At 46.8% G+C, this 22035-nt stretch overlaps 10 protein-coding genes across 10 annotated transcripts; 5 read left to right on the top strand and 5 right to left on the bottom strand.

The window, feature by feature from the left end:
* Window positions 1-1222: 1222 nt before the first annotated feature.
* Window positions 1223-3263, bottom strand: N7483_000504 (pyruvate kinase CDC19; the record flags this gene model as incomplete). The annotated part of the gene is made up of 7 exons (XM_057083942.1): window positions 1223-1471; window positions 1531-1612; window positions 1672-2505; window positions 2613-2815; window positions 2884-2930; window positions 2986-3030; window positions 3140-3263. The coding sequence occupies 7 exons, from the start codon at window positions 3261-3263 to the stop codon at window positions 1223-1225; spliced, it is 1584 nt and encodes a 527-aa protein (XP_056950091.1).
* Window positions 3264-5823: 2560 nt separating this feature from the next.
* N7483_000503 (DUF1748 domain-containing protein) lies at window positions 5824-6395 on the top strand (the record flags this gene model as incomplete). Its single annotated transcript, XM_057083941.1, has 4 exons — window positions 5824-5826; window positions 5922-5961; window positions 6026-6068; window positions 6134-6395. The coding sequence occupies 4 exons, from the start codon at window positions 5824-5826 to the stop codon at window positions 6393-6395; spliced, it is 348 nt and encodes a 115-aa protein (XP_056950090.1).
* A 594-nt stretch (window positions 6396-6989) lies between these two features.
* N7483_000502 (F-box protein) lies at window positions 6990-8410 on the bottom strand (the record flags this gene model as incomplete). Its single annotated transcript, XM_057083940.1, has 2 exons — window positions 6990-7111; window positions 7168-8410. Coding segments are annotated over 2 exons (1365 nt in total), but the record flags the coding sequence as incomplete, so codon positions are not given.
* A 948-nt stretch (window positions 8411-9358) lies between these two features.
* On the top strand, window positions 9359-10123 carry N7483_000501 (uncharacterized protein; the record flags this gene model as incomplete). The annotated part of the gene is made up of 1 exon (XM_057083939.1): window positions 9359-10123. The coding sequence occupies one exon, from the start codon at window positions 9359-9361 to the stop codon at window positions 10121-10123; it is 765 nt and encodes a 254-aa protein (XP_056950088.1).
* Window positions 10124-10889: 766 nt separating this feature from the next.
* N7483_000500 (uncharacterized protein) lies at window positions 10890-13223 on the top strand (the record flags this gene model as incomplete). The annotated part of the gene is made up of 1 exon (XM_057083938.1): window positions 10890-13223. The coding sequence occupies one exon, from the start codon at window positions 10890-10892 to the stop codon at window positions 13221-13223; it is 2334 nt and encodes a 777-aa protein (XP_056950087.1).
* A 286-nt stretch (window positions 13224-13509) lies between these two features.
* On the bottom strand, window positions 13510-14349 carry N7483_000499 (uncharacterized protein; the record flags this gene model as incomplete). Its single annotated transcript, XM_057083937.1, has 1 exon — window positions 13510-14349. One exon carries the CDS (start codon window positions 14347-14349, stop codon window positions 13510-13512), a length of 840 nt encoding a protein of 279 aa, XP_056950086.1.
* A 1093-nt stretch (window positions 14350-15442) lies between these two features.
* N7483_000498 (DUF1769 domain-containing protein) lies at window positions 15443-16560 on the top strand (the record flags this gene model as incomplete). The annotated part of the gene is made up of 3 exons (XM_057083936.1): window positions 15443-15647; window positions 15719-16222; window positions 16316-16560. 3 exons carry the CDS (start codon window positions 15443-15445, stop codon window positions 16558-16560), a joined length of 954 nt encoding a protein of 317 aa, XP_056950085.1.
* A 381-nt stretch (window positions 16561-16941) lies between these two features.
* lysB (homoisocitrate dehydrogenase lysB) lies at window positions 16942-18232 on the bottom strand (the record flags this gene model as incomplete). The annotated part of the gene is made up of 4 exons (XM_057083935.1): window positions 16942-17785; window positions 17855-18024; window positions 18097-18137; window positions 18205-18232. 4 exons carry the CDS (start codon window positions 18230-18232, stop codon window positions 16942-16944), a joined length of 1083 nt encoding a protein of 360 aa, XP_056950084.1.
* Window positions 18233-18957: 725 nt separating this feature from the next.
* Window positions 18958-19916, top strand: N7483_000496 (uncharacterized protein; the record flags this gene model as incomplete). The annotated part of the gene is made up of 3 exons (XM_057083934.1): window positions 18958-19177; window positions 19242-19374; window positions 19433-19916. 3 exons carry the CDS (start codon window positions 18958-18960, stop codon window positions 19914-19916), a joined length of 837 nt encoding a protein of 278 aa, XP_056950083.1.
* A 93-nt stretch (window positions 19917-20009) lies between these two features.
* N7483_000495 (Zn(II)2Cys6 transcription factor) lies at window positions 20010-21642 on the bottom strand (the record flags this gene model as incomplete). Its single annotated transcript, XM_057083933.1, has 4 exons — window positions 20010-20678; window positions 20768-20905; window positions 20959-21543; window positions 21595-21642. The coding sequence occupies 4 exons, from the start codon at window positions 21640-21642 to the stop codon at window positions 20010-20012; spliced, it is 1440 nt and encodes a 479-aa protein (XP_056950082.1).
* Window positions 21643-22035: the final 393 nt, after the last annotated feature.

Genomic DNA, 22035 nt, shown 5'->3' with positions numbered 1-22035 from the left:
TTTCTTGATTCATTCAGCGTGGTACATGCATTCTTTTTTTGCTTTTCTTTTCGGTTTTCATAATGATTGATGACTTGATGATAACTTCACTGTCCAATATTTGTGTCTCTGGAGATGCAACATTCACCATATGTACTTACATTTGATTCAATCCGAGTGCCTTTGGGGGCTCAATATGTGTACGTATACCTAGGTAGTAGTGTACACAATGACTGCCAGTGCATATAAACTTACAATTCATAGGTTCCTCATCTCAAAACTCTCTCCTTTGCTCTCTATTCTCATCCATGAAATCTATATCTCTGCCTCATTTATCAGGCTTGATACTTTACCCACAGTCGGCAGAAATCGGAATCAACGGGAATAAGATCGGGAATTGTGTTTAGCCATTACAAGCAGATTGATCTAAGATGACAATTTGAATCTTCGAAATAACTGTTCCACTTTTCTTTCCTTTTTTTCTTTTTTACTTTTCTCAACTTCTTGTGTTGAAATTGGTCGCCATCGCATACCTGGATCATTATGGTCATTATGCGGGATCCTGCATACAACATAAGCCTCGGCCTCGGGCATTTTCGTACTCGAGTGATATCCCCGCAGTTTGACGACTTTGTGCCGGATAATCAATCAATACCCCTCTGGATCTTTTTCTCATCTTCTTCCCTTACGTCTTCTCCATTTACAATACTGTTTTGTGTGGATTATATGACTGGGTTGCTCTATGATGATAGACGACACCCGGACTATATTGCGCCTCAGCTACCACGACTCCGAGTCCCAATTACAATGCGCGCAGACTGCAAGACTTCAACTTGAATGACAGCCATGGATGAACTTGAATAGAACTACAGAACTTGAATACAATGAAGACAACCTTGGAACTTGCAGTCGAAAATAACTTGAACTAACGTGATGAACTGCAGCAAATCCCAGGTCTATTCAACTTTTTTTTCCAGGAAAAGTCTAGGCTAAGTAACAACGCACTTGACCTAAAGGCATTAAATTCGTCTCATATACACGATAAATGCATCAACTTCGTCCCGAGACATAGCGATTGTCCAGATCGCACAGCAAAACATGAACAACATAAAAGAACGAAAAGAAAAAGGTATGTATCCCATCCTCGCACCAGCGATTAAGAAGAAAAGAAATCCGTGAAATCAAATATTTCGAGTTGTAGATCCGTACAGCTTACCATCTTAGTTTGCGTACAGATCTACATTTACTCGTCGGCCAGACCAAGGTTCTCCTCGGCAGGGACCACACGAACAGTGTTGGTGTGACCCATACCACCACGCCAGCCCTGAACACAGACGATGGGGTCGCCCTTGTTGATAACTCCGAGCTTGAGACCGTGATTGATACCCCACTTGAGACGACGGTCAACATCCTCCTGCCAGATCTTGACGTTGAAGTCGGGCTTCTTCTCGGGGAAGTAGAAGGGCCACACACCACGGTACAGGTGGGAGTACTACAGAAATGTTTGGTTAGCATTGATCCGACTTCCTGAGTCTTGATGTGGAAACTTACGCGAGCGGCGGTCTCATTGCGGGTGACCATGAGAATGGGGCACACGGGGCGGTACTTGGAGAGGAGACGGGCAGTGCGACCACTGCAAAAAGAAAGTTGTTAGCACATTGCATGATCACGGAATGGAATGCTTTGACATACCTGGTGGTCAGAACAACAATGGCACCGGCGTTCAGCTCCAGACTGGCGCTGACAGCAGCCATGGCAATGGACTCGGAAGTCTCGGTGGGACGAGGGGCAAGGTTGCGCAGCTCGTCGAAGATACTGAAGTGAGGAATGGTGACCTCAGCCAGCAGACAGGTCTCGTGCATCATCTTGACAGCCTCGCAAGGGTAGTTACCCTTGGCGGTCTCACCAGACAGCATGACACAGTCCGCACCGTCAAGGACAGCGTTGGCAACATCTGAAACCTCGGCACGAGTGGGACGAGGGTTGTATGTCATGGACTCAAGCATCTGAGTGGCGCAAATGACAGGCTTACCCTTAATGTTACACTTGGCAATCATCATCTTCTGGGCAATGAACACCTTGGGGGCGGGGATCTCGATACCAAGATCACCACGGGCAACCATGACACCGTCAGTCTCCTCGAGAATCTCATCAAAGTTGTTGACACCCTGCTGGTTCTCAATCTTGGCAATAATCTGAATCTCCTTACCCTCCTCGCCGAGCACCTCACGGATGTGCTTGATGTCACTACCACGGCGGATAAATGAAGCGAAGATCATGTCAACCTTGTTCTTAACACCAAACTTAAGATCGCTGATGTCCTTCTCCGAGAGAGCAGGCAGATCAACGTCAGTGCCTGGCAGGTTCACACCCTTGCGGGAGGAGATGTTGCCGTTGTTCAAGCACTTGACCTTCAGGGTCTTGTCATCCACCACCTCAATAACCTCGAAGGACAGGATGCCGTCATCGACATAGATGAGCTTGCCGGGGGAGATCACGTTGGTGATGTTCTTATAGTCGAGATACCTGTTATCATGGGACTTTGGTCAGCTCCGATTTTTGAGAAACCCTCGTTCATGCCACCGAGCCACTTGTCACGCATTTCCCTGTTTTCTTTGATGATGGAATCTTACATGTTCTTATCATCACTGGCAGCGGCATATGCGTCATCAGTGGTGATGTTAAGCACATGGCCAATGCTAATAGGAATATCCTTATCGCCGACAGTGTTACCAGTACGGATCTCAGGGCCCTTGGTGTCAAGAGCAATAGCCAGAGGACGACCGGACTGAACACGAGCAGCCTCGCGAGAGTGGTCGATCACAGATTGGTGGTACTTTGGTTTGAAGTCAGTGATGTTCCTCACCGCTTCTCAGCTTGAGGGGTGGGGGGAAAACTACTCACCTCGTATGAACCGTGGGAGAAGTTCATGCGAACAACGTTCAGACCAACTACAAGGATGATCAGTATACACTTGGGGTTTTTGTTTGAATCTGGTCAACCTACCTGTGCGGAGAGCGTTGATCTTCTCAACGGAGTTGGTCTTAGGACCTGGAGAGAAATTGTGTGTCAGTCAAAAATGTTCACAGACGGCCAACAATATATCCAGAGCCAATCCAATTGGATCCGGATGTATTGGGGGAGTTATTTGATGCCATACCGATAGTACCGATGATGGAGGTACGACGGAAGTTCTTGGCCGGAACCATCTCAGTGTTGAGCTTGGAGTGCCATTCCAGCTTCATCCGGTTGGACAAGTGGTCGAGGGAGGTACTGGCCGCCATTTTCAAGTGATTATTAAAGTAATTGAATTGTGTAGCGGGGAAAAGAGGAAGAAAGTGAGATGGGGAGAGAAAGTTAGGAGGGATGGAAAGAAGAGGATAAGTGAGGGGCGGGTGGAAAATGTTGGCCGTCAGCTATCTCCGCCTTGCCCACCTTGGGATCCCCTCAGGTTGCCCCGGTGTAGAAAGATGGAGATTTCATTGTCCGATTTCCTTTTTTTTAATTGCTTTTTTTCCAAAAAGATGCGTATATTATTTGATAGACTAGTCCATAGTTTGTTTCATTCTTCACTAACTCAAGTATAATTGATAATTGGTTTTCTATTTATTTTCCTAGTATATCTATTTGCGGCTCTACGTGCTCCGAATGCCCCTCGTTTGAAACCATTCGGTAATGGCGGGATCTCCGTATATAGACAGAAAAAAAAAAGAAGAAAAAATAGAAGCCATAACAACGCCAAAAGCGGAGGGGACCGTGCTGGCCTGCGCGGCGTACATTAGGGTCCTTCTATCGAATTAATGTGACAAATAGAGACACCCAATTTGCCCACCTGGGGGGGCAATTTGAGCCAATTCGAGCTGACGGTGACCGGCCGTCCGTTGGAGCGAGTCACTTGACCTGCGAAAATGGATTTCGGTGGGATGTTCTTATCGATAAGGATTGTGTAACATTCATATAGGGCTGATCTCGTCAACTGGTTGGATCCGTCAACTGGTGTATATACTATACCTACACTATACTACTGAGCATCTCAGGGTTAATTCCATAGTAAGGTGGCGAGTGTTGAGTGCAAACATTTGAGTATTTCAAGTTTCAATAGATCTTGGACTCGTTATGCTCTATTATTCTATATGTTGAATGGCAAAGATGTACAAGGATCCGTTGGCTTACAAGTGACAGAACACCCTTAACGTAATTCCCGCCCGAGCGAGACACCCGGTCGAGCGAGACACCTCAAAACACATAGTAAATGCGATAAATTACTACTTTATATCTCATCAACCACAATTTATTTTACTTAAACATCAGGATCTACGCTTATCTTAGTATTTGAAATATTATAACTTATTTTTTAAGTAATCTAGATGATTATTTCGATGCTTTACCATAAAATACGGCGTAATCTTGACATATGGAACATAAATATATATATCTTGTCTAATATTTTGAGTAATCATTCTGTCTTTTACCAGTAGGTTAGTAATACTATTTAGATTATGTACTTTTAATCTCTTATCATAAATATATATGGACGTTGAGATTTAAAGTAGTAATTTATCGCATTTACTATGTGTTTTGAGGTGTCTCGCTCAGGCGGGAATTACGTTACCCAATCCTATCAAGGTTAAACCTGAGGCAATGAAGGAAATTACGACATATCAATATCGGACTCATTTTCGAGTCAATCGGACAGCAATCTTTATTCCAAACTCGCCCATCAAGTCAAACCTTATACTTTGAGATACCTCGAAAATTACAAGATTCCAGCATCTATCACTATGGAGTACCAGATCTAGAACTCCAGGAGAGTCTGCAACCTTTGAAATAGAGAGGCATAAATACCCCCATAATAATCGGTGTGAGATTCAATCCCTTTCAAAGAAACTCATCTGAACTGAAACCTTCAGCACACGAAAAATCCGAGCATCAAACTTGGACTCAGCACTTGAGTGGGTATACACCGATTAACACCTATATTGGAGCCTCGGAATTCGGAATGACTTGAACTCGGCTAATCTCTGAAATCAAACCCCCAAGATTGAACATCCCATTAGGGCCCCTTCAATACGATTTCAGCAATCCTTGTTCTCATCACTGCCGTGGCTACTCAACTCTCCATTATATCTGCCAGTGATGTTGCCCCTGATCCAACTATATTAGATGAAGAGCCCCTTCCATGGACGATTGAGGGCTTCAATGTTCCGCAATGCTCCGGAGTGCCCACTTTGAGTGACAACGGTGATGGTGCTGAGGCTTGTGCGGATGTGAGCCACATTACCATCACATGGTGGAGGGCCACACTCCATCAAGCACTGACATTAAATCTCTGTAATAACGACGTGTGCGATCCCGCTGGCTGTGCACCAACTGTTGGTACTGGGCAATCTACCGGATGTATTCAGGGTACATTTGATTCATATGAGATAGCATTGGCCCCCCAAGCCTCTTCCTCTACTTACAAACCAAGGTCACTCTGGGTTGTAAGAGTTGGCCAATCTCAGTTGCTTTTGCCAACAAGAGCTCCATGGTTGAAATTCAATTATAAGAGTTCGAGTGTATTGCAAAGTTTAAGGCATCAAAATGGAATGAAATAGGATGAAATAGGTTGTGTTTCTAAGAATTTTCTTATACTGCATGAACTATATAATCATTCCTGAATTCTGATTGGTCAGAAGCGGGAATGGAATGACCCGACGTCATGTGAAATTGAAGCCACGTGATATATTTCCCCCGTCTCCTGCCGCGGATCATCTGCCCAAGTACTCGTGATAGACATAGCTCACACAACTTTGGATCTGCCAATTCTCTCCTCATACTCAATATTCACCATAAACCGGCACCATGGTATGAATGAGAAATTCTACCCTCGTCCTGTGAAGCTCAATAGGCTTTTTGGACAAGATTTGAAGACATGGGCTGACCGACACTCTTCAATACAGCTCGGCCGTCTTACTCACTACGCATTTGATGCTGTTCTTTGTAAGTGATATATTCGGGTATAAACCAAATACTTGGACACAAAGCTAACATGTCCATTCATTAGTCTCCGCCTTCCTGGCTGGTGTCAAGCGTTCCACAGGCCTAACGTAACTACATCCCCTCCAACCTTATCCTCCGTTGCTTTGCTTGGTCTATATATGCACTTCTGCAGATATGAGCCTCGCATAAAAAGTTTCCAATATATACCCAAGAGAGGACCGACTTGGCTAACTCTGTTGACCCCCGCGCCACCCTATCGGTCGGGTCGCGTGTGTGCGGGGGCCGTTCATAGCCCCAGTGTGAAAACCGAACAGATCTCCGACAACAAAGATGTGAAGAAATGGATTGATAACTACCTCGGTGTTGGCGAGTGGGTTATGGATCAATCAGTGGCTGTCATGGGATCCTCCAGCTGGTTCGAACGCAGACGATAAATTTACACCTACATATTGACCTTGCTGGGGTGACTGCGATGGATTCTACCTTGATTTGACCCGGACTCTCATCTGTGAAATGGCTTGATTTTGAATGTTTACAGGATCGACAGACTTTCCATGGCTTAGGTGGTTTGCAATAGGAACCAGTGGTTTTCCTATATCCGGGCCTTGAGAATGATATTTACCCCCTTCACAGCTGGTTTTCACGAGTGATGACCGACTTTCTTCTCTGCGCTGCTATCCTCATCTCTTATCTGTTTTCAATATGATACTCAGAGCTAAGGCGTCTTTGAATTTTCTATGCGAATACCTTTTTGTCCACTATGTCGGATGTATATCATCTCTGTGCTGAATAAATTCCATTATCAATATTCTCAATACATATACCATGACATTGGAAAGCTGCAGTAACCTGGGAAGGTTGAAGGGAATTCTACAGATGTGAAGCTCAGATTTCACTTCGAATATGGTCTAGTGGATTCAAGATAGTGCCACCACGAACAAGTCAATTTGCGGGTATGATCCATGTAGGTACGGTATGCATATGAGCACACAATACCACATGTGCAGTAATAAAAGAGTCCAAGGCGCTTATGTCTGAATCAGAGAATCTATGTCCACTCGACGATAGTAAGAGACATGGCCCATCACTTCCCAGTAGTGGGCTATGAAATCCGGGGAAATGAGAACGAGCTGAGAGGGGTTGAATGAATCTAGAAATTGCTAAATTAGAAGACTGCATCAGTTACATAGTGGGACGAGGACATACCATCTTGGAATCCAATACCAGCAACATGGCCCGAGCAATGCACAATGCGCGCATTCTCGAATGGCTCATTGGAGTCCACTCGAACAAGGCCCTTGGGCCCGATATCCGCGGCCACAAATGATACTTCACCACGTGGAACATTTGGGTCACCTGTGAGCTTAATAGCCTCTAGGCTTCCCTTATGAACCACACTATCGGGATCGTTCTCAGTTTCTTCTGGGTCCTCCGCATCCACGGCGCCTTCTGGATCCCGTTGAATGAACAGTAGGAATTCACATCCATGAGCGGAGTAGTCACCAACCCAAATGCCTTGATAAGGCTTCTCTTTCGTTGGTAAGTAGAACTTCGGATCGAGAGTAGAATATGTTGTCATTGCTTCATTATGGCCCAGAGAGAGCACCAATCGGAAATTCGCCCATCTCCGAATGCGAAATGCAAATTCCGAAGCCTGAGACGAACATTTAGGAGGAATTATTTGATTTGTTGAGAGATCTCTTTGCGTGTGATGATCACTCGGAATTAATGGTGGTGGCCAGAGCTGTTCTTGCCAGGTGTCTTTTTCATGCTCCTCTGGTTCGCGGGGTTCTTTGGGACATAATATCAACGAGCTGTAGACATGTTGAGCTTCAGCCGGCATGGGCATTTGACGCTCCAGCATCCAAGTCTGAGGGGTTGCTGTGGGTCCTTTGGTATCTTCGTCCTTCTCTTTCAGGAGGAGAACCGGATCGTCCAACCATAAACGGACTTTGGGGTCGAAGGACTGGATCATCACATCGGGATTTGACTGCCAAATTTGCAGGCTTGGATTTCCTCGATCTGCTACCACTCGATAGCCTTCGATTACCCCTCTTCGGTTGTCATAGCGAGCCAAAATCAAATTACCGGTGTGTTCGTTGTCTGCAAACCAGATCTTATGCTGGGGAATGAACCAGTAGGAGATATGTGTGAGGTAAAGATGACGATACGACGAGAAAAGACCCGGGTCATCGATTGGTGTTGGCAGATGTGAGTTGACGAGTGCGGCCCATAGTCGGTCATCGTTGCAATGCTCGGCGAGCAATCGACAGGTCACGGACACGCGAGCGAGATCTCGGGCGGACAGGTAGGAAAGAACTTGGTGGAGAATCTCGGCAGGGAGTTTATCAAGAATGGATGAGGATTCTGAAATCTGGATCCATGACTGATCATGGAGGATCTCATCGATGAGCTCTTGGTGGTCTTGGGGACTGCGGTCGCCCGACTGCTAGAACATTTGGTGTTAGCTGAATAATTCTACCATATCAGAACTTGGAAGCCAAAAAGCTGAGAACTGGGAAGACAACTTTAGAGCCCTCTGATAAGGGCGTCACACTCCCCATTTTTTAAAATGCTCAATTAACGAAAAGATAAGGCGATGCAAGCTGTGCGTTGCTCAACCCCTGCAGTAACGCAGATGACATCACTTCCGAGCGCGTTCAGGAGACATGACCAGTTTGCTCTGTGAGGGGGTTTGGATGAAGATGAGACTAGGCGGTGACATAATAGCCTATCGACTATGATACCTAGTCTCTGAATTGCTTCTCTAAGTCATCCGTTCCGCGCGAGGCGCAGCCCTGGAGGAGGAAAGCGCGGTGGGTCGTGTCGATAAGAGATAACATGAACTCCGCACTTGATCGGCGAACCAAAGGTTTATATTATATGATGCTATCTTCAGAGTATTGGAAATATGGGATGGAATGAAGTGATAAGGGATACTGGAGATGCTTATGGTCCAGCTTAAAGGGGAAAATTAAGCAATTTATACCGTGACCCTAAAAACCTTACTACTACCTAGTACGTCGCGATCAGAACCACTGGCAGATTTGACAGTCTTGAAGGGCTGAATGCTCTACTATATATCTGAGAGTTCGCCCCACTCCGAGTCCATGCGTAGTACCATCTTTCACAAAGATTGATTCACAACCTTCGAATCTCCATCCATGGATATCCAAGTCCTTTCCCTTTAATACTGGATTCTCAGAAGTTGAAACAAATCACCTCCCCCTATATGAGTGGTTCTTGACGTCACATCATTGAAGCTGGTCCATAACATCTGGTTTCTGTTTATGATATCATCGAGCTGTCTCAGTTTATTTAACCTCTAGCAAGCTTACCTGTGCAGTCTTTGACCACGGGAAATCAGAGTATCTTCAACTTCCACCTGGGCATGAACATGGCGCGTATTTTCATTACCGGTTCCAGCGACGGGATCGGCCAAGCAGCTGCCAAAATCCTCGCAGACCAGGGCCACTCAGTCGTCCTCCACGCACGAAACGCAGATAGAGCTGCCTCAACTCATGAAGCAGTTCCCAAGGCCGAATCAGTCTTAATTGGTGATCTACGTTCCATCTCCGAGATCAAGAAACTCGCCAACGAAGCCAAAACGAGCGGCCCCTTCGATACTATTATCCATAACGCAGGCATTGGCTACGGTGCTACATCTAGCAGGGAGATCACGGCAGATAAGATATCTGCTGTATTCTCCGTCAATACTCTTGCCCCATATATTCTCACTTCCTTGATGGATAAACCCAAATCACGACTCCTTTACATGAGCTCGGACAGCCACTACGGTGGTGATGAGTCTCTGCGCAATGTGACACGGTCGACTTCGTATGGAGACAGCAAGTTACATGATGTAATGCTGGCCAACGCGTTTTCCCGCCGCTGGGGTGATAGTATTCAGGTTGTGAGCATGCACCCGGGGTGGGTCAGAACAAAGATGGGAGGTTCAATGGCCCCTGGTGGAATGGATAAACCGGCCAAGGCGCTGGCTGAGTGGGCTATTGGGGAAGGGAAGTTGGCGAGTCTCAGAAGTGGAGCATTTTTCACGACGCGAGGTGAGGAGTCGACGCACCCTGGTGCTGGTAATGTGGCCAAACAGGAGGAATTATTGAAGATTTGTCAGGAGGTGTCTGGAGTATCAATTCCGGAGTAATACTATGGAGGGGCCGAGTACGGAGTACTTAGACTTGCACCATATCCCTCCAAGTTCATGTTTATACATATAATGAGAAGTGTTTCCACTGAAAGTCAGTATTATTGGACTATTTGAAATCCCACATTTGGAATGAGAGGAACTCGCCATGTTACATGCACATTGCGAAACTATTTATGACCTGTTTCAAAATGTTCAAAATGTTGCTCCTTATTGCAGGCCTGCCGCCTGGTATAGTGGGGCCGACACGCCAAATTCCGGCGCGTTAAATACTGAGATTGTACTCCAAGTTCAAGGTATTTCCTACACTTCATCTTGCTGATTAGAGCATTGTCTGTAGCTATAAAACTACTAAAATTAAATAACTTATCGTAACTCCTTAGAACTTATGAATATCAATGCTGAACTTGTTACAGATACACGTGATGACCCAAAACAGCAGCTTGTTTACATACGCCGGATCGGGAATCATGCAGTACGCGCAAAACGCCTCTGCTGCCTACAGGGGACCCACTACTTGTTTGTTTGTTGTGAAGTATAGAAAACATCTTTAAGGCGCTAATCGGCTTAACCCTGGCTGTTTATTTTCCTCTCAAGTTTGTCCCACCTTGTTCCTGGTACTTTGGTTTCTCCCCACTCTATCATATACCCACAGTGACACTTGGGCATCTATAATTACAACTTGTGTTCAATAATACCAAGAAAGAATACTTGGAGAAGATACAGAAAAGGAGCCTTGAAAAAGGTGGATATTTCCGCTTCCAAGATGGAAACAAGACAGACTACCAGAAAACGACGAAACAGCTCCGTTTCCAACTCAAGGAGCACGTCGCCTGTGTCGCACCGCACCAGACAATGTGTGTCTGGATCATCCGGGGCTGAGCCTATCGTGGCCTCATCTGCACCTAAGCCTGCAGTAAGCACCCCCAAAAAATCAAGAAAGCGGGTTCGGTTCTCAGATCCAGGCCCACAACTGCTTGGAAATGGTTTCTGCTCTACCGGGTTAACACCCGCCATGCAACGCACTTCCTTTGATGGTGGTATCTCAGCTGGGGATGCTACACCTAGCCGGAAGGCCCGACGTCGTTCAGCCCCAACACCACGTTACCGACGGCGGTCATTTGACCCAGTCGAGCCTTTTGATGAGACATCATCGGAAAGAATTGTCCAGTTCACTCCTCTGCGTCAGATTCTAGACACAAGAACCAAGCGAAGAATTCGGCGCATTGGACTGAGCGATGAGATCAACAGCATTCAGCGCGAGAAGCGCGACGCTGCAAGTTTTGAGAAGACGTTGGCTACTCTCCTCCGGGAGCGAGATGCCTTGCAACAAGAGTTGACCTCTATGAAGCAAATTCGGGGAGCCTCAGAGGAGCGAATGCCATCTTATGAGTCCTATTGGAGGTCATCCCAGATCCAAGTGAACGACTTGGAAGAACAGACAACTATATTACAAGACCATATATCTATCGCTTCCAACTCTGCCGCGGAAGAACATGAACCATCTGTTCAAAATGACGGGGATACCTTCATGATCAATGATAGTGCCATCCTTACTTCGGAGTCTCCTGTTTTTCGAGGCCAGCGCCACATGCGTTCACCAGTACCCGAACAACCAGGTCTATTTGACGATTCCCGGCTCGACGATGGTCCCGGAGACACTGAAATTGACGGCCTCAACCTCGATCTGGAGGCCGCCAGAAACGAGAAGAGAGATCTCTTTGATGCGTGTCGCTCACAGATATCCGCATTTGAGAATTCAGAGCTGGGCGATATCCTCCAAAAATCATCGCCGCCTGCAGACTTCCTCGACAACATCCTGAATACTTTAACTACTGCTCTTTCCCGTGCTTCTGATGCCATCAAGACTCTTGAAGGCATCAGTCAAGAGTGTTCAAGCTTGGGGTTCTCAGGAACAAGCCTTGATGATGTTATTTCCAGCATGAGAAACGAATTCCGCTCCGCGCGCCTAGAGCTCGAACGTACCGTTCCGGGCGAAACGCCTGGTGGCCTTGAGAATGGCAAGGCAACATTAAGTGCCTTGGTGAAGCGAGTCAAGTCGCTAGCCAGGGAGCTCAGATCGGAGCGCAAATATCACTACGGCTCTCTGGGACGTGAAAAGGCCCTAAGAGGACAATTCGACAACTTGCTTTACCGGTACGAAACAGCAACAGAGAAAATCAGCACACTCGAAAACTCCATCGCATCTTCCGCAAGTGACATGATTCACACCCGCATGCGGATGCAAGATCTTGAGAGTGAAGATCAGGAAAAGACCGTTGGGATTGACAGGTTAAATACGGCACTCGACAAGTACCACGAAGACGTCAAGGGTCTTGAAGAGCTGGTCAGCAAGATGGAGGACGGAAATGTTTCTATGAAAGCCAAGTACCGCCAACAGATATCCGCACTTCGGAAGGAAGTCGCTCATGAGCGCGAACAAAGATCTGCGATCGAGCTCTCTGCTACCGAATACGAGTCTCGTATTCGAAAACTGGAAGAGACTGTTGAGAAAAACCGAATTCAGGCTTGTGCTCTCACTGCTGAGATGGAGATTCTTGAGAAAGAGCATGAAAAGGCTCTTGATCAGAAAGCACAAGAGCAACTACAGCATCATGAGCAAGAAACGGGGATCTTGAATGTTCGAATCTCTGAACTCTCGACTTCTCTTGAAGCTACTCGATCAGAGACTCAACGCCTTCGAAGGGTCAACAGTGGTCTCGAAGAGCAACTGCAAGTGGAGCTGGAGGCTCGCGATGATCTACTTGATAAATGGGCTGCTGAACAGGCCCGCTCCTTTGCTCATATGAAGGAAGCTGTTAGTTCTGAACGACGGAGAGCTAAGGTTCGTGCGGCTAATTGGGAACTTAAATCCGATGATCTCATGTCGGATGGAACCACGATAGCTGGAAGTGAGCCTATTACCCCGGTGAGCATGACACGGTTTGTCGATGTTGAAATGGGGAGAGGCAAGGATCGTCGACGAATCGACAGCAATTTTGGGATTTTCACCAATGAAGATGAGAGTGAAGACATGCCCGATATCCAGCATCGCCTGGATTCTGACATTGATTTGCCGACTTCTGATCTGATTGCATGATTATCTTCTTTACATTATTTCCTTTGTTGATACTTTGTACATCTAGAGGCTTTCGGACCTCATTCAATATTTGAATTTTTATATAATCTCAAGTTAATATCTTTTGCAAAATTGGCGCCATAAAGACGATTGTTAGGTACTGAAATGATGTCAATTTGAACGCAGATCTATAGAATGATAATGTTCAAGTAGGTATCTGACAGGTGAAAAAGGGACACTAGAAAATGAATTTCAAGGCAGGCATCCATCCATGGGTATTGAAAACAAAAATAAAATCGGTCCGGGATCACCGCTTCACCGGCACATCACTCTGGGCAGCAGGCCCCTTCGTGGTGACAATAGATGGCGTAGCAGTAGACACACGAGAAATACTCTCTGAAGAGGACTCCGCAGTCTTGCTCGATTTACCCGAAACAGGGTCTGACTTGTACTTCTTATCGTGACCAGGTTCACCAAAGATAGCACCCACAAGACTGAAGATGTTGTTCATGCGTGTGATCATACAGTATGCGAGCGTCATACCAGTAATGACCATCTCATCTCTCAAGCTCTCATCATATGCCGCCTGACCCATCAGTTGGATCTTGCCCAGCTTCTTGATTCCCCACAGATTTGCAGAAAACTTGGCTACGGGCATTTGTTGCTCGTCAACGCACACGAAGTCCCATTTAGAGAGACCGATATCGCCAGTCCAGGTTAGGACCACAGGTTTGTTGTCGTGATTTTTGAGTACTCCAGAGCGGTGGGTATAGAGTGTGCTGAGGCGCTTTTGCGCGACGAGAGTATCTTTACGACCATGGCACTCATAGTCTGCGTCAATGTTGATTATGTGGATGGATCCTGTGCCAATAACGTCCTGTGTAGCACCGGACAGGTAGACGAGCTGTTTTTGGGAGAAAATTTTGTATTTGACCATGTAAAGAGGTACTTCGGGGGTTTGAGTGTCGCTGATTCTGGATGTGAATTTACCCCATTTGAAATCGATTTGGAGGGTGACATGTTGCTTTGTTGTCTCTGATGACTGCATTTGGGTGGATTGGGACAGATGTGGTTGAAACTCAGAGGGTGCGACTGTGGAGACTTCAGACATGTTGGTGGATGTCTTCGCGATATGTGTAGATGCCATGATGAATGGTTTATGACAATTCGGAGTCAAGTATATGACCTGGGAGGTATATGGAGTCTTTGAATTGTCGGATAAGATGATGGTTTCTTTCGAGCTCTTGAACCAGGGACTGAAAGGATCTTTATATCCGGCCATAGGGCTCTAATACGAACACCATATGGCAGTGGACCCTTGACCTCTTGGGGCGCAGTTGACTTGGCAGCATCAAGAACCCGATGATCCACTTCCGATTCGGGGATTATGAACCGCTAAACCAATCAACAGGCTTGGAGTTGAGTGGACGGGCTGATCTCAGCATAAGGTTTCTATGAAAATGATGTCATGGCCCCAAAAAGACCCTTTGCCCCATAATGGATTATCAAGATCCGAGAGTGTATTGTGGTGTGATTCCATTGGAGTAAAGACGAGGTGGAGATGATTTTTTTTATAGTGCTGATCATGATGGGACTGTATAGTCCTGGAGATTGGTGTCAAAACAAACATTAAACAAACTTGAACGTGGTGATAAACTATAACCCTAAACCTAAGTATCATTTTCGGATTGTTTGTTGTTTGATCGAGTGCTTGCAAACATTGTAAGAGTGACATGCCCTATGGCCACTGTCACTCGAAGACGTTTCCTAATTGGGAAGTGACACTCACTTTCATTCACTCCACGCGACACGCGACTTCCACTCCCACCACAACTCTGGTCAACACCGTCTTCGCCTAAAATGGTTTAACACAACTCATTGCCAGAGCTGTCCCTCTTTTTATTCTTTTCCTTCCCCATTCTCTTCTTCTTTTCTTCTTCTACTCCCCACCCTTGGGGTCTTCAATTTCTTGCGGTCTTCATTTTTCTGCTGCTTCCAAGTCACAATCCTGTCATCCATCTATTGTTTCTTGCAGTTTTCCTGAGGCAGCCTTACAAGTTTTGTTTATCTCATTCCACTCTCATCTCATACAGGTGTCTGATATCTTGCATCTGTTTTGGTCGCCATACATCCACAAATCTTGTTTCTCCTCCACAAATCTTGTTATTTCTCCTCTTCATCCTTACAATCTCCACTCCCTCTAACCAATATCTTCCCATTGTGTACTTGCCACCTGCACCATGGATTCCGGTTTCAAGCCTGATCCTATTCCTCCCCTCCAGCACCCTGATGGTGTTGCTTGGGGCGATGTCTACAAGCTCAAGGCGTCCGCTGCCGCCAACATTGAAGATGCTCTTCAGGCTTTGCCCATCAACGGCCAAGCCATCCACCTGGATGGAGATTGGGCTTCGGTGAACGTTACCGTCCGTATCAAGGACCATGACCGTATGTTACTAACATCCTCCGATTCCCCAAAGACCCGATTCCAAACATCAAATACTAACATCAAAAACCAGAATCCGCCATTGGCCACCATTACTTCCAGCAGCCATGGACCAAGAAGAACAAGTTCTCGATTTCTTTCTCCATCGTTTTCCACCGCGATGTGAACGGCAATGATCTGGTCTGGGGCAATGAGTTTGACCACTCAATTGCCAAGAAGCTGCCACGAGGCTTTGATATCATTGCCCGCTCCGTCAAGAAGATGGTCGAACCCACCATGGAGCTTGATGCCTACAGCGACAAGCCTTCGATCTTCTGCCCTGCCCTTGTCAGCTGGTCTCAGCTCCGCATTGGAAGAGAAGCCCCGACCGTCGACCAGATGCTGAAAGGATCTACTTTCGTCCAGGAAGGTGCCGACAATGAACGTGCCCTGGAACTCCGGAACAAGATGGGCATGCCTGAATCGCCCGAGGCCCGCAAGGCCCATTACCGAAAGGAGTCGAACCGAAAGGACTTCTGGTTCTTTGCCGGCATCCAGCACTCCGTCGATTTCGGAAACTCGTACCTGGACATGCAAGGTAAGTTGAAAGAAAGAATCAATCACTTGCTTGATCACTTCACTTTACTGTTTCTTTCTCTGGGATGTATCTGAGCTAACTATCTTTTTGTAGAGCTGCGCCTGAGCCTGCCGGGGTTCAATTTCCCCGTGTACCACCTCGTCGATGAGGAGACCTGTGAACTCCGGTTCACCTTGAAGAACAAGGTGACCGGCCAGGTCTACCTCATCGTCGTGCTGTCCCTGGACCCCGGAGCGCGGGTAGACGAGTTCTACCGCGACCGCCAGCAGGCGGTCATCAACAGAAATGTGGGGATGACGGAGGAGGTGTGGATGCGCCAGTTGATGGCGGGCCAGTAGGGGGGGCCCGGGGAGGAAGAGGAGGAAAGGGGAGGGGGGGGGGGGGCTTAGTCAATTTGATTTTTTTCCGTTCTCGCTTTCCTTTCCAAAGTAATCCATAAAAGAAGCCACCTGTGTAGTTTGATTCAATGACTGCTGGCTGTCATTATCTATAGAGCTTCACTTTACTTGCCGTGTAGATGTGGGCTCTGCAGGCATTCAATTAGCCTTTAACTTAGACCCAGGTTATCAAGGTAGTAGAATGATCTTTATCCAAGAAGCGGGTTGTATAGAAAGAAGTATTGAAAGCGATATCGATACCAATTTGGATAAAGTCTTCAATTTTTATGTTTGTTTCAACAAACATCTACCCAACACGCAATGTTATATACAAGTAATTTCTTACAGACGCTTGAGGACATCCTCCAGAACCTGGGTAGTAGTAGCCTTACCACCCATGTCAGGGGAAAGGAACTTAGCCTCATCGAGGTTACCGTCAACAGCAGCGTAGATCTTAGCAGCAGCAGCCTCCTCTCCAAGGAACTCCAGCATGAGAGCAACACTACGCAGAGTAGCGATAGGGTTGGCAATACCCTGGCCCTCAATATCGGGAGCACTGCCGTGGCAAGGCTCACCGATAGCGAAGTTATCACCGACGTTAGCGCTAGGAACCAGACCCAGAGAGCCAACGAGGGCAGCAGCACCATCGGACAAGATGTCACCGTAAAGGTTAGGAGCAACGATAACATCGTAGTACTCGGGCTGACGGAAAAGCTTGTAAACCATGGAGTCGACAATCTGCTCCTCGACGTGGATGGAGGAGAACTTGGCGGCGGCGAGAGCCTGGCGGGCAGTCTCACGGAACAGACCATCGGTCTGGGAGAGGACGTTGGACTTGTGGGTGATGGTAACCATAGGCTGGGAGTGAACGGACGCAACGGGGGAAGTGGAGCGGATGTTCTGGCGACGGAGAGCAATCTCTCCGGCAATGGTGGAGATGCGCGATGAGGCCCGCTCAGAAATGCGCTTGATAGCCTCGGCGACCTTGCCTTCGGGGGTATCTCTGGTTGTCTCCTCCTTCACGTAAAGATCCTCGGTGTTCTCGCGGACAATGACAAGGTCAATGGGCTTGCCGTTGCTGCTACCGGCGGTGGTCTTGACGGGACGGACGTTGGCGTAGAGGTCCAACTTCTTGCGCAGAGCAACGATGGGGGAAGAGTAACCGGCCACCTTGGTGCTTGGGGAGCTAAGTGCGGGAGATGAGTTAGTGGATGTGTAAATATGGGATATGTGTGCTATAATTTAAAAAGCTTACCTGACAGCACCGAAGAGAGCACCATCACACTCCTTCTTGAGAGTCTCAACAGTCTTGTCCGGCAGAGCACTACCGGTACGCTGGAAGGTCTCGAAACCAGCATCGAGGTCAACGAAGTTGAACTTCAGGCCCAGAGATGAGGGCAGAGACTCGAGAAGACGACGGCCGGCCTGTTCACAAGTAATTGGAGCTATAATTAGTGAAATTGTCCTGTTTCATTGTCCTGCACAAGAATTACGTACCGGGATGACCTCCCGTCCAATACCGTCACCGGGGATGAGACCTGCACAAGATCAATTAGCGTCAATTCGACATCAAATGCCATACTCTGGATATATACTGGTCCTTACCAATGCGAAGAGTACGAGCAGCAGCCATGGCGATTTATTCAGAGTCGCTTCCTGAATTCGAGCATTCGCCGTCATCGGAGCCTGTGCATTTTGTATGCGGCATCGGATTATCATTTGTCCGAACATACTCCGGACCCCGGAGTCTAACGCCATCAGGGTTTTGTTATGGAGTACTCCGTACACGGGGAACACTTTAACTTGAACACAGTACGTAAAAAATTCATATCTAAATGTTTTAAATCAAAATACAGCTGAATGAGAGAATGGTGAGTTCCTTCATTATGCATCACGGACAAAAAAAACTTTAATTCGGATAAAATTTCCAAGGTTACAAGTATAGGATCTACAAGCATTGCCTAAAAGGGACCTGATCGCGAGCTGGCATTCGGTGGCTGAGCTACTCACTTTTTTTTCTCTCACTAGGTGCAGACTGACTCATAATTCCCGTAGCTCGTTGTTTTTGGTCATTTTGGGTCATTGATCCATTCAGTTTTATGGTTCGACCCAGACAAAAGCACGCTAAACCCAAAGTGGTCTTTGACCGCGATGTGTTCCACATGGTGAAAGATCTGTGTACTTCGTATAGTAGATGAGACTGAAGAAAAGTTGCTGGTTCTAGGATATTTAAGGAGAGGAAATTCCTGTATTCTGGGCATTAATAGCAACTTGAAGAATTCTATCAATCGATCACTGTCATCTATCATTGGGACTCAAAGGATTCATAGTAACTCATATTAGAGTACAACATCCACCATGATTATGACCATTTCGTCTCGTGCAGCATATGCTTATATCTCAAATGGACTGCATAGCGTTGCAATTGCGCAGGTTGTACTATTCTCCATTATCCTCGCAGTCCAATTTCCCATGAGGTATATGCAAGAATGGCGCTACTGGCACCACAGCAAGAGGCAAAGTCACGCACGTTGTGCCCTCTATTCTTGGTGGAGCATGATTGGCTTGCTATGCATGAGTAAGTAATATTCTAGAACAACAAGTGAAAAGAGTCGGTTGGCAACTTGAACTAACAAATTCAGTCCGCATTATTGGCTCTGCTATGGTTATAGCTACTTCAGAGCCAACCGAGTCCATGCTCACAGCAGAATTGTCCTTGCAAAGTGTGGGACTGTCACCCCTTTTCTTTGAAGTCAGTTTGCTTCTTCTGCGATGGTATGTTTCCTCCCTCTTCAGCTCCAGAATAGGGGACTGACACTAATCTGGACAATAGTGGACAGGCTGGCCAAGATGGTCCCGGTGATTCGAAATATCCGAAGGCCTTGCGTATCACATTGCATGCTTTCCGGCTGCCAATTATTATCTCAATCGTTCTCGGTGTTGTTGGCAAGATCATTGACATGAAGGCGCTTGGAGAAGCAGGATCTATTCTTCTGATAGTGACTTTCGCTGTTGTGTGTGGCATCGTGTCGTGGCTTGTGGTGAAGTCTCGCTCCATGCTCTCAGTAGAGGGCCACCGGGCCGTCCTGCTGGTAGCGCTTGCTCTACCATTTCTCTTGATCAGAGTCATCTATTTCATTCTGCAAGAAATTGGGCCAGCTAAATTCAGCCTTGCATCGGGTGACGTGGGTATCCTGGCGGGGATGGGTCTGGTCATGGAGGTTATTATTGTTTCTTTGCTCGTAACAGCTCGCGCCGTTGCAGAGCCAATCTGGTCCACCGAGAAAAATATTTCTGATGGTATGGAACGGGCTTGAGCTATTGTGACCACATGTGGAAATTTCCATGCTTGAGTTTTGCAGAATTGAATTAGAGTATCGTTATTTTCTTGAAGTTTGTTCGTGGCCAATCTATATGACTGTCGTGAAATTCTCTGGCTTGGCAGCAGCGTAGGTCTTTGAGAACTCCTGCAAGTGGCTCACGAGCCAAGCCCTGGTCAAAGGATCTGCCGTTTCTATCGCAACTCGCACGGCAAAACCCATTCGATAGGGACCCAGAATTCCGGTAGTGGCGTACTCAATCGACTTGCAGATTTGGTCGCGAAAGAAAATAACCATGGCTTCTTGGGGACCTGGATATCCAAAAGTCTTCAAGGCTTCGTGAATAATTATCATATATGCGTAGTAGCCACAGTAAATAGAGGCATCAAGCAAGTCCGCATACACCAGAACCATCGGAAACAAAGCATCGCCTGTGGTCGAGGGTTTCTCAACTGGCGGGGATGAAATCTGAGACCAGTTCTCATACCAGGTAGCCATGTTGGTTTGCATATCGAGTACTTGATCCAGGGCATCTGAGAGCTGCTGTAAAGTCTCTGGCTCTGAGAAATCTCGGTCTTTGAGGTCGTAGAGATTGTGCACGATTCTCGGGGAATGGGTGAAATATGCGAAAAATTGCTCAATGCAGTCATTGTAACCTTGTGGCCAGTCTGTTGTGAGTTGGTGTTGCTGTCGCATCATGTTATGCCATTCTTCGTCGGCTAGAAAACAGTCTTCTCCTGAAAACATTGAGTGCATGACCTGTTGAACTGTTAACAAAGCGAGTTATAGCGGTGGTAGGCGTCAAACGATTTGGTTTCTGAGTGAAAAAGTGTAGGGAAATCACATACAATCAAACCTCTGGCTGATTTGAGGAGCGATATATCAAGTTGGTTGCGGTAACACTCAGGTCCTCGTACTTTGACCAGTTGACCAAGCCCTTTTGCGTGTGTCATCCAAGACGCGGGATCCTCAGCATTTGCAAAAAGCTTCGAGGCCATGTCAGAATGGCAGCGATTAGAGAGGCAATATGGGCTCCTACCTCATACATGCATAGCAGCACAACAGCACAAAAAACATTGGAGGAAAGAGATTCCGAGGGGTTCATTAGAGCCTTACGAAGCCAATGCAAGGCTTCTCCGTAGGCTGATTGTGCGTAAAGCATCATTTGCTGGTTCTGCAGATTCTGACCAAAATGATGTGCAGAAAAGGATTTGATTGCGGCATCTAATGCTCGGTTCTGCCCATAGATGGATGGCAGAAATCCAAACCAGCTGCCCAGTGCAATATTGGAATTACCTGAAGTATTGGAAGAGGTTGTGAAATCGGAGATGAACACGCCCAAACTTTGGATGACATTCACGTCTCCTGATATAAGAGGCGCTGGAATTGCGACTGTCCTTTGAACTTCCAAACAAGTCTCTGAACTAGAATCGCTGGTGTTCGGGCTTGTGCTTGGTCTTGGCGATGTCAAGCTTGATGTCCTAGCACCTCTATCTTCTGTTTTGGTCTGAGCCCGACGAGTTCTGTAGGGCTTGGACGTGATAAATTTGAACCTCTCGCCATAGCCAGGACATGGCTGTCCGTATGTTTCACATCTAGCACAGCCTGGGGTCCGTTCATCGCACTGTGGCGTTTGTTAGTCTTGAGATGGGTATTTCTCCATGGAGATGCCTACTTTGACCCGGCGATTTACACATAAGCGACAGCCAGTGCTTCGAGGCATACTGACCATACTACTAGCACTTGACCATTTCGAACCATACCTTTATGAAGAGATCGGGGCTCATCGTATTCCTGAGGTCCCCTCACCAATCCTGACATAATCCATGTGATGAGTCAGCATATTTGACAGAACAAGGGTGCAGAACTAGCCCAATTGGGTTAGTTCAAACCACTATTAAATGGAGAGCTCCGATTGGTCAAACCAGGATGGACTACATGACCGATCAGGTGATCTCCAGGCAGAATTTATGTGCGTAATTATCAGAATGAGAGAATCAGACCTGTTGATACATCCCATTGCGACCGCCTACTGCATTAGACATTGTAGTCTGTCAATATTATTGCAGCCTTAGAGCCTGAGGTAAGCTTGTCAGATATCATTTATAGTTACTAA

The sequence above is a fragment of the Penicillium malachiteum genome (assembly GCF_028827825.1).
Source record: "Penicillium malachiteum strain IBT 17515 chromosome Unknown utg000001l:1.0-8184562.0:1.0-8186909.0, whole genome shotgun sequence".
Lineage (NCBI taxonomy): Eukaryota > Fungi > Ascomycota > Eurotiomycetes > Eurotiales > Aspergillaceae > Penicillium > Penicillium malachiteum.
The sequence above is the reverse complement of the archived record's forward strand: the minus strand, read 5'-3'. Positions and strand labels throughout refer to the sequence as shown.